At 37.2% G+C, this 12,161-nt stretch overlaps 1 protein-coding gene across 1 annotated transcript in view; it reads left to right on the top strand.

Moving 5' to 3' along the window:
* The window catches only part of KCNH8 (potassium voltage-gated channel subfamily H member 8), a 367,066-nt gene that overhangs the window by 284,886 nt on the left and 70,019 nt on the right, over positions 1 to 12,161 (top strand). Inside the window, exon 8 of the mRNA XM_027585610.2 lies at positions 8,495 to 8,692. Within this exon, the coding sequence (XP_027441411.2) occupies positions 8,495 to 8,692 (198 nt within the window). The remainder of the gene's footprint in view (positions 1 to 8,494; positions 8,693 to 12,161) is intronic.

The raw sequence follows: 12,161 nt of genomic DNA, 5'->3' as shown, positions 1-12,161 counted from the left end.
TACTCCGATCTCAGACACCATTGTATGTCTCACAAACTCATTAAACCATGAAAAACATATGAGCAATTACTCAGGAAGAAATGCTCATGTTGAGGCAGATCCGAAAGCACTGTGAACTGTATGAGCATTTTATATAGGACAGTTAGTTCATAGTTTATGTTCTGTTAACTTAGCCATGAGCCTAATCTTTGTTAGAATTTCCTCTATTTTTAGCCAAGATTTGAGAGGCATCTGGAAGTACCTCAGTTGGTTGGAAACAGATGGTCTGTACTGCCTCTTCGTTAGGATCAGTCAGAAAACTCTACAGTAGCTGCTCAACTGTGATTTCAGGTTGTTGCACATTTCTCATTCTTTCTAGAGTGTGTTTGGTTTGTTTTGGTTTTGGTTTTTTGCTGCATGTGATGATGGTCTGTTTTGATAGTTTACCATGGTGTATAACCTTTAAATTCATCATTGCTTAAGTGAAATGCTATACCTTAGTAATCAATATTCAGGAAATTTCTTTTATACAAACTTAATATTCAAGTAGACTTTAGAGGACTGGCAAACTCTGGACTGGTTTTAGCACAAGTGGTACATTTTTTTCTTGACAGTACCAATATCACATAAAATTGCTTCTGAAAAATTGTTCAGCAGTGGAAATAGAGCAGAAATGATACATGCATCAAAATGTGAAAAACTTCCATCCTTATCCCATCAATATTTGCTGATGGGTCATCACTCAAGTAATTAAAAATTGTTAAAGAAAGTCAGCCATTTGTGATGAAACTTTACAGGATCTTATTTCATAAAATCTTAGATCTGAGAAAGATTACTAAAAGATTACAGAAAAAGAGATTACTCAATCCAATCACCTTCATATTCAAGATGGAAAAATGGAAGACCAGAAAGGCTAACTGGTGCATAAAGGATCATACATCAACTTAATTAATGGCGGGACCAAGATTAGGACCCTCATTTCCTGACTCAGAGTCCAGTCTATATCATTGTATGGTTAATCCTTTTTGTTTCAGACTTTTACCTCCAGAGTAAGTTAAACCATTTCAGAAATGTAAGACACCTCTTGGTTTATGGGAACCAAAATGTTTAGTGGAATGATTAGTGGAAACTCCAAGTGATGGAGTTCCTGTTCAAATTGGGACTTCAGATTTACTGATGCCTTTTCCTTAATGGAATCAACAAATCAGTATTAAATACCACTGTAGCCTGGTGTCCTTCTAGTCTCATCCACGGTCACATCCTGTAACATGCGATTGGAGTGGAAGGTGGAGAATGAGTTCTGGAATCTAAGTCTCTGAACTTCTTAACTCTATTTCTTACATTAAAATATAGAAATTCTATAGTTTAGTTATTAGTAATGTGTCAATGTTAATTTCATAGTTTGATAAACATTAAGATATTAATATTAGGGGAAACTGGGTGAAGGATATACAGGGATTCTTTGTACTCCTTGCAACTTTTGTATTAGTCAAAATTATCCCAAAATAAAAAGTTTCTTGAAATCAAAAAACAAAACAAAAACTTATAGTGACAGGTGCTAGTTGAAACTTAAGGAATGGAGATAAATATATAGATATTTTAAGAGACAATGGAGATGAAATCTTAAGATTTTTTGTAATATTTTGTTTGGGGTTAACAACTCTTTTTTGAATGTGTATAACAGTAGATACAATACCTCACAAATGTTTTGGCTTTCCATTGCCACATCATCACCACCCCCACAAACCCACATAAACACATGCACACACTCAGACTTCTGACACCTATCTTCATATCTCTCAATCACCCCTGCAGCTGTGCATGCCCAACCTTAGCCCCTTGTGGGAGGTTGAAGAGACCAGAGAAGTTCTCATGTTGTGCGCCACGATCATTGTCTCTCACTGCTTTGCCTCTCCCATACACCTCCTGCGTTAGGACTCATAAGACTCATAGTACTTTTCTACCTCTCATCTGAATGAAGTACAGAAGGATTAAGTATGGAGGGAGGGGAAGCAAATGTTAACTATAGTATTTTCTATGCTTGGAATTTACATTAGAAGCCTCTTGATCCCTGTTGAAGTAATATTCAGGTTTTAAATGCCATGTTATCCCATGTCTACGATGTGGATTATGTTTGGATTATTCTTCTATTTTCTCTGATATGATATGTGCCTTTGGGACACAATCCACTGCTCTAAGCAAAATGGCCACTGGATATGCAAATTTATTTAATAATGGTTTGAACAAGCACAGTTAAAAAGATCATTTAAAATGATTACTTCTTTATAAGAGTTAATATAGCAGAAAGATCACGGATGTTTAGTTTGAAAAGTATGGATTTGCCTCTCAGTTCTAAAATTCCTTAAAAGAAGGGAGAAAATTGCTGAACTTCTCTGTTGGGACTCCATTCATTAAAAAAAAAAAAGGCAGAGAAATTATGATAGTCATATGAAAATAATGTTATGTGAAAGTCTAGTAAAATACTTAACATTTAGTAAGTGTTGGCTGCTGTCAAAAATATTGTTGATACTCCACGATGTCCCCTCAATCTGTATGATTCCCACCCTTAGGATCTGTATCTATGCCTGAGGCACTGTCCTCTGATGAAGAAGGTAGAAGTCTCCTTTGCTAGCAGTCATGGCAATGGTGGGGAATTCACACTCCCTTGGAGGCGCCCTCAATCAATGATGGCTGATAATTGGTGTATATATTCCCCTGTTCCAACATGGGGTATGTTCCACACTGGTCCCAGAGGTTCTCCAGTGAGATTAAGCTCCAATTGCCTATAGTAATACCTTGCTTGATTAGGCATACCTCATTGGATCCTCCACTCTCTGTGTCCCTTCCCTATTCTCTTCTAAAAATATTTACTGGGCTCAATACTTAAATAAATTACTTAGAGTTAAAGTCATGTCTCAGGGTCTGCTTCTGAGGGGCTTTAACTAAGACTATTTCTTTCTTCCCATGTATGTATACCATAATAAAGAATGGCACCTCGCTTGTAAAGGCAATCAGGTGCCCTGCAACATTAATGCTCTTGGGTCTACAGCACGTTCAGGTACTGTGCATAGTGGTCAAGAACTTGGGCTCCAACCGCACACATATTTGGATTAAAATCCTGACACCGCCATATTGAGCAAATTATTTAATCTCTTTGAGCCTTAGTTTTCTCATCTTTAAAATGGGGATAATAATTTCTAAATTGTTATAATGACTAATGAAATAATGAATATGGATGATAATTGTACCTATTCCATAGAGTTAGTGCCTGTAAATGAGATGGAAGATGTATTGCCCTAGTAGAATGTCTGGAGCACAGAAAGTTCTCAGTAAAATGTAAACCATGTGCCAACTTAGTAACAAGAAAACCCTACCATGGGCTCTGTTCTTGCTTCTAGCTAAATCCTAATACAACATGGTTCATTCATACTGAATTAAGTAAAGTACCATTTTGAATTATAGGTGTGATAATGTATGTGCTAGTCCCTTCTCTCTCTTCCCTATCCATACAAACACATCTTAACACACATATAAATCTGATTTAATAAGCTTATATTTTACTGGGTAGTTTTTCATATTATTAGGGTATTTTATATGACAAAGAAATTCACCATAGGATTTCCTTAAAAAACATGCTCCTATTTCTTTCCTTAAACCTAAAATACCTGTTAATTTACCAAATGCTAACCTAAACTGAACTTTTCAAGAATACATATGTTGTATATAGCAGGTCACACCTGTACAAATTGTATACACATATGCATCATAAAAGTAAGTAAATTAATGTAGGAAATCTAAAAAGTAAAATAATTAGAAACTCCCATCTAGAGTTAAAAGTATGTAATTAAGCAAAATATTGGGCCTATGGTAAGTATGCAATGAAAAATATATGGATTGAATAATACTAAATTACTGGCTCTTCTAGGCATGATCATTAAGAGTCATTCTGTCTTTGAAACTGATCTTTATTCTGCAAATCTACTCTTTTATTTATCTTGTCAATTTCACTATGACAGGATTATCTTATGATATTTTTTATTTTTATCAGAAGGCAATGTATTCAGTATATTTAGATTCTACTTTATGTTGTGCATGTTTTTTCCTTCAAATGTTCTTTAGGGAAAAAAAATTGAGCAGAAGCAGACAGACTGTTCTAGGACATCCCTTCCTTTAGAGACAAGTTTCTCCAGCATAAAAAAAGATTGGCTTCCAAATTGGTTAAACTGTTTCTTCTGTACAGTACAATGACATGTTGTCTTGTTACAGTGAACATGTGCTCTCATTTTGGACAAGCTGTTCTGTGAAAAAGTTTTATTTAGCCCACAGAGCCAGTCCCTGGATTTGTGGGTGTTACCTCCTTTCCGTGTTACCAGGTTTTGTCATCATCATTATTGCTTTCGCTCTGTCAGCTGTAACACAGTTTAGTAGCAACCTTTCTTAAAAAACAAGATGTTTCTGAAAATAGACAGAACAGTTGGCTAGACAGAAAAGAGATATCAACAAAAGTAGGTCTGTTGTTCCTCTGTGTTTTGCTCCCTGAATCACTTCTGAGATAGCTTCACACATTGTAAATGAACATGCACTGGATGAGGGTATAATCTAATATAATCTGTATGTCTTAATACAAACCTTTATCCTACTTCATTACAGAAATCAATCTTATATGGACACTGATTTGTTTCAGAGAATTCTTAAGTGTTTTTACTTTTGTTCAAATTAAGGAATTTAACCAAATATATTGACTGGGTTTGTTTGTTTGCTTTTTTTTTTTTTTTTTGTAAGTGAGAAAACTGGCTTCTGTAAGTAAATGAATACCTTAGTTCAAGATCAATAGGTAGATCCAGTTGTTTCTTCATGGTCTGATTGTATAGCTGATTCAACCATGAGGAAGTAGTAGCTTTATTGTTTCTGATTTTTTCTTCCTCTGTGCATCAGTTAAAACAAAAATTAGGTCCAGCAGTATTTACTCATTGGGCGAAATGACATTTTTCAGCTTCCCAGTAATTAGCAGAAATGACCAATATGGAACAAAGGGACAAGCCCCTCTAATCACTTCCTTGTCCAGTAGAAATAACATGACATCCCTTTCAGAGCGCAAGTTGGAAGATGCATGAGAAATCGCCAACCCACTAGCCATTCAGCATCCTATGGTTGTCATATTTGACTATGTTTGGATCAAATGCCTACAAGGGCACTATTCTGAGAAATCAACATCCCAAATATGATGATAAATTCAGATGTTATCTCTGCTTCCTGATTTTACCTTTGTGTCTGGACTGTCTTCCTACAGTGTACATAAATATACCAATAATATTTTTAAGTGCACATTTGTTTTTGTGCTATCTCTTCAATTAATCTTGGATAAATTGTTTTTATTTCTAAATCTTTTTCTATACAAGATTAAACTAAGTTTTATCAAATAGAGCTTTTTAATCTGATATGTATGAAAGGGCTTCAGGAAGCAATGAGCCAACTGAAAATGAATACACAGTGGTACAAGTGTCTTCACATGTACTTTGTTCTGACAAAAGGATCATGTCTTTTTTCAGATTCACAAATGGGTGTATAACTTCCCCAATTTTAAGAACTACTGCCATCTGGTTTTCTCCTTCTTGTTGCATTAGTTAGGAAATGCTAATCCTTACCTTAGGTTCTACTGAATACATGGGATCACCACCTTCCTTTTCCATTACAGTTCACTGGTGGTCCCTTATTTCTCTTACGTTTCTGGATTTTGTACTTTCTTGTTCCAATGTAAGTAAGAGAAGCAAGAGAGAGAAAAGAGATATGATGCACTAACCCTCTGTCAGTAACAGTGGTTGGCATTTTCATGTGTGGCACCTCATTTGATCCACTGCAGCCCTACAAGTTAGACAGTATCTTTGGTTTTACAGATGAAAAAAGTGAAGCTCAGAGAAATTAGTCCTTCATACAGCCTATACATGGAAGAATCCATATATAAATCTGTGTTGAATCTGTCAGGGAGGAAATTTTTTCCTTCTTCCCTTTTGGTTTCTTTGGCTGGCCTAATAATTACATTGACATAAAACAAGCAAACAGAAGAAAAACAATTTAATTTAGTATATATAGGAGTCTCACGTAGACTTGAGAGGGTCAAAGACAGGCAATTGAGGCTTATATGCCATCCCGAGCTAAGGCAAAGGGGGCTTCAAAGAGAAGGAAGACTATTCATTGGAGGATGAGAAGAGCAAATGTTTGGTAAACAAATGTTTGCTGTTCTTTTTTTTTTTTTTAAGATTTTATTTATTTATTTGAGAGAGAGCACGAGAGGGAAGAGGGTCAGAGAGAGAAGCAGACTCCCTGCCGAGCAGGGAGCCCGATGCGGGGCTCGATCCTGGGACTCCAGGATCATGACCTGAGCCGAAGGCAGTCGCTCAACCAACTGAGCCACCCAGGGGCCCCCAAATGTTTGCTGTTCTGATGTAAAAAGTTACCTTGGTAATTGCTCTCTTCTTGGTAGAGGCCCGATATCTAAATTCTTTTAGGTAGTTGAGGGGGAAGTAAAAGGCTCTTCTTGAGCCGGTTAAGCCTTGATTGCCTTCAACTCAAATAATTCACATGCCAAAGTGGCACATTCTGGGGCATCCTGCTCTGAACCCCATCACTAAAGTTTATTCCTTCACAAAGCCTTTCCAGACAGAGTAAATGGTCATAGCTTATGAACAGCATCACCTTTTATAACGTCTAACTTGCATTTTATTATTATTTTCTATCATCAAAACATACATTTGCTATTCTAGTACAAATTTACAAATGCACATATGCTGTTTTATTGCATCAGTGTTATCATATTGTCTCATACTGTGACAGAGTGCAAGAATCATTTATATATTCATTAATTCATTCACTTTTTAAAATAACATTTATTAAACCTTACTCTTGTCAGTGCTTTGCTAAGTTCTGGAATAGGGGCTGTATGTTCTAACTTCATATTAGATTCTACTGGGGGACTTTTAAAAAAAATGCCAGTACCTGGTCTTGGCAACAGAAATTTGATGCAATTAGTGGAGGTGGCACTTGGGCAGTGTATTTTTAAAAAGCATTCCCAGCCGTGGCTGGTGTTGAGAACCACCGTTCTAGAGTAGTGGCTTTTCAAAGCATGGTCCCCTCCACCTGCAGCATCAGCATCATGTGGGAACCTCTTACAAAGACAGATTCTCAGCCCCCACCCAGCCTCCTGAACTGTACCAGAAACTCCAGGGATAGGACTTGACTATCTCTGTTTAACAAGCCCTTTAGATGTTTCTGAGGCAAGATAAAGGTTGAGAAATACTTCTCTAGAGACACAGGATGAATAAGGCACAATACTTGCCACTAAGCAATTCTCCTTGGTCTCAAGGAGTTCCCAGTTGTTTAAAATATGCATTTTAATTACCTAGCACGTTCCATAATCTATAACTTTAGTTGATAATGACAGCATTATTACCACTTAAAAAGTGTAATGACTTTCATCTCTTCTGGGGCAGCCATTAAATGAAGTGTTTATAAGAAAGTAGTGGTCAGTGGATAATATCTCTTAACAAAAGTCTTATGAACTTTATGGGTTCAGCTGAATCATCACAGTGTTTTGTTAACATACACACATACAGTGAGAGAGACAGAATTTGCAATACAAAAACTTAAAGGATAAGTATTTCCAAGAAAGGATTTTAAAGTGGTTTTTGTGTTGTGTTTCCATTCTATTATTGTCAATATCACACTTGCTATTTCCCATCTTTATTAATGTAGCTTTTTTTTACAGCTTTATGACAGCATAATTGACATACAATAAACTGCATATACTTAAAGCACTTAATTTGATCAGTTGGGACACGTATATACACCAGGACTATAAAACAGCTGCAAGGGGCATCGAGTTCTATTACAGGTACCTCTTAGTTGTGCAGATCTCCCCATCTAACCCCAAATGGCAGAATGGGGTTGCAGAGAAGGCTTCCTGAGGATGGTAGCATGAGCTAAGATTCGTAAGCCAACTAGATGTCAGCGCAAGTGAATAAAATGGGGCAAGATTGTGCAGGATGGAAATTAAACGCTTCTCATCTGTGTGAAGTCTAGATTCCTGTGGTTGTTATTTATCATCATGTAGGGTTAAAAATACCTACTAGACCCCTTTGTCTCTTAAAATTCCAATTGAGAAAGGAGCTTAACCACGAAGTAAATACACAACACTGTTGCTGACACTAGCGATCCCGGTTTCTATCTCTGCAGGTAATCTCCTGCATTAGTGTAACCTGTTTAGCTTTGACCACCCATCTGCTCTTGAATGCCCACTTCTCTGCTGTGTCTTATACAGAACAGCTTGCATAAAAGTGATATTTTTGCTTTTGTAGCAGTGGAATCTCATTCCTTGCCTTTAACTTCCTTTTAGCTTTTCTCTCTTCTTTCTTCTGAGCAAATTAGTATGTCCCTAAATGTTCATTTCTCATTACCACCAGGTGCTCACACTGGGACTTTACTCTTTGGGTTTAAGTTCTCATTCTTTCTTCCATTGCAGGCTGGCTCCATGAGTTGGGAAAGAGACTAGAATCTCCATACTACGGCAACAATACCTTAGGGGGCCCGTCCATCCGAAGTGCTTATATTGCCGCTCTGTACTTCACCCTCAGCAGCCTCACCAGCGTTGGGTTTGGGAATGTCTCTGCTAATACAGATGCAGAAAAGATCTTCTCCATCTGCACCATGCTGATTGGTGGTAAGGGAAATTCTTCTTTCACACCAAGAGAAAATGCCATACCATTGCTGTTCTGTTTACTCGGTCCTAAAACACAATAGCGATATATTATTTAAATGGGAAGAGTCTAAAAGCACTAGTTAGAAAATCAGTGACAAACACTTTAATATACATATAGATTAGCAGTGAAAGTCTATGATGTCAAAGAATTCCATTTTCTGGACAGATGAAGAAGTAACCATTTACTTGATGGCTGATTTTGAAAGGACAGGAACATTGTTTTCTCCGCATAGTGTTTACCCCTAGTGTTTATGAATTACATGAGTCTGAATTGCAGGTATATGTTTGAAACTCCATTCTATAGTCTCAAACAGGTCAGTGTTATCAAATTTTATTAATACTAATATAGTACATTAAGGATGTTTGATATATCACTTAGTTAAAAATAACAACAAAAGCAAAGAAAAACACCCAATACAATAATAAATATTTAACATTTTAAAATTGTTTTTATGTTCCATTCTCTGTGCTAAATGCTTCAGTACAATACCCTGAGTAATCCTAAAGGCAAATCTATGGGTTGGGCACTATTACTATCCCATTTAACAAATTGAGAAACTAATATACTATTGTCTCCAAGCTCCAAACCCACCTCTGGGCTGTGCTTTGTGATGCTGGAATTTGGACTCTACAAACCTCATTTTTCTTTGCCAGCCGACTTCAGTTACTTCCGCCGATACCGCCGATAGGGGCGCCAGAGGGAGACCGGAAAGCAGGAAGTGGAGAGAGACTGCCTGCTTCTGATGTGTATGATGTACCTTCAGTGGCAGACTGCCCCAATCAGCAGCAAGTGGTCCTAGCGTTGAGCATCCTCAGGCACTCCCAGAACCAGCCTCACTGGATCTTCTTGGAGATCCCTGAGTTAGTTGGGAGCGCCTCAGCATCCAAAGTCAGAGCCCTGGTTTCTAACGGCTCTTCACAGCTCCTCTTTTGGGCTTCTGTGTTCTGATAAGTGCACTTCTTCCCTTTGTCTACCCGTCTCAAAGGACAGAAGCTCCTTCTCGTGGTTATTATATCCACATGACCTCTATACTCTCTTTTTGCTCATTTAGCTCTCTAGCCCCAGGAAAACCAATTCTCTATAGTGAATTTCCTCTGTTGAAACCTTTAGTTCAATTTCCCTTTTCTGAACCTCCTAACTTATACAGGATTGACACCATTCTTATCCACAATTTTCAGATGATAAATGCTTGGCGAAATACAGTAACTTTCCCAATGTCAGACCATCAGTAAGTAAAAGAGGCAAGGTTTGAACTCAGATAAATGCTTACTTCCATCTACAAATTCATAATCGGAAACTTACTGAATTACAAGACAGCTCTTGTGGAGTCGTAGGAGATGTGGATATTTACCTGGATCAAGTAAACATTCTTCTTAGACCAGAATTCTTCAACTAGGGTTCTATCAGTGCTTTTTACCCCATATGCTTCTCTCCAAAAGCCTGTTTTATCATATTCTTTCAATGGCCTTAATCCCAGCTATCTCTTAGAGTTTCAAACCTTATAATAGGGGATGGTTCCTACCAGCTTCCTTGCGTGGGAGATATAAACTGAGTATGCGGGGCTTTAAGCAATGACTCATCCCGCCTCTGGCGAAATCAAAGGAGTATCAAGCCAACCCTTCCCTTAAGGAACTTATGATCCAGTTTGGAAGAGATGGGCTGAAAGACGTGGAAAGAGTTTTAATTATAGCAGGCAGTAAACGCTACATGCCGCATCAGTCAGGAAGTTCAGAGGCGGTGACAAAGCAAGAGCCATGGATGGGGTGAATTTCTTGGAAAGGCAGTGCTTGTGGCAGAGTTGCTGAAATGGCGTGCTGGGACTGCCACAGTTGTCACAGGCTCTTGGCTGATGTATAGCAGCAACAGCCCAGGGAGCCGAGAACAGGAACTCTCATTTTCTGAAGAGCTATAGTGTTCCAGACAGCGTGGTGGCTGTTTTATACCCACTATTATGACTTCTCTAATTGCCAGTCTCCTTGATTGCCTATCTTTCAGCTTAGCAAAATGGCAAGCATTTTGCCAATATACACAGTTTATACTTATTTAATATTTGCCCGTGTTTCTTCTCTTCCTGGTGGAAATTCAAGGAAATGTTCAAAGGGTCAAGGTTTAACCTACTGATTTGACATTTCAAGAATCTGCTAGATAATTGAGCTTTTATTCTCTATTGATCCACATACTATATTGTGAATGGTCCTGCATCAGAAATGGGTAAGGCATAAATTATCCCCTGCTATTCACTGTAAGTAGAAAGCAATGCTGGTCACTGGGCCAAAAGATAGGGGAAATAATCAGATAATGTTACTTTGTCACTTGTTCATTTTTCGTTGATCCAGTTATCGTGGTGCGAAACCAGTGCTCATTTGTCAGTGGCATTAGAGCATTTAGGTGACTTGAATAGAACTGAGGAAGCCGTTGTTTTTGAATGGCAAATGGCATCTAAATAACTTGAATTTATTAGTTAAAGCTTCTCAAATTTGTGTTTGTGGGAAATAACTCTGTATTACTGTGACAATTACCCTAGGCTAGAAGAAATGATACCTGCATCTTAATATTTCCTAATTAACTAACTAGCATAACTTTGAGAGCTAATCAGAAGTGCTCACAATATGGAACATTTTGTTCACTTAATTCTTATAACACTATGAGATAGAAGTTATTAACAACTTAATTTAGATATAAGGCAGCAGAGGTTTGGTAAGTTCAAATGCCAGGATTCACTGAGACCTAGCAAACTTCTTACAAAATATCCATTTTATTGTATACCATAATTAATTTTATTCCCTTAATTTCTACAAATATATACAAATAATTTATTTTTTTTTAAATTCAGGTGTATATTACTTTGGAATCAAGTCTGAGGTATCTTATTAGGAATCTCCACCCAAGGCTAATGAAATTACTAATGACAGGGATGCAATATTTACTACAAAAGCAAGCAGTAGCAATATTAAATGTTGCAGGTAACCGCCAAAACCCCAGATAATTATCTCGGGCAGAGGCACTCACTGGCTGAGTGAGGAGGTGGGAAAAAGGGGAAGCTTTCATGTGAGCATCTGTAATGACAGTGTGTGCGAACCACTGATTTATGGGAAGAATATTTAAAACTATCAAAGAGATCCAGCAAAAATAATGAGAAAAAAACCCATACTTGGACAAATCTATGCAAACTTTGAGGATACCCAACACAAAAAATAACCTTAAAAGTTTCAAACAACTATGAAATTAATAAGTGAATATTGCAAAGCTGACGGATACACGTTCAATATGCAAAAATTAATAGTATTTCTATATGCTAGTAACAACTAGAAAACGAAATATAAGAAGTAATTATAAAAATTTCACATATCAAATGTGCAGAAAAATTGTATACAGAAAAATACAAAACATTAGTGAGAAAATTTCCAATAGTTTAAAATAATGGAAGGA

Source organism: Zalophus californianus, chromosome 1 (assembly GCF_009762305.2).
Source record: "Zalophus californianus isolate mZalCal1 chromosome 1, mZalCal1.pri.v2, whole genome shotgun sequence".
In the NCBI taxonomy this organism is placed as follows: Eukaryota; Metazoa; Chordata; class Mammalia; order Carnivora; family Otariidae; genus Zalophus; species Zalophus californianus.
The sequence above is the reverse complement of the archived record's forward strand: the minus strand, read 5'-3'. Positions and strand labels throughout refer to the sequence as shown.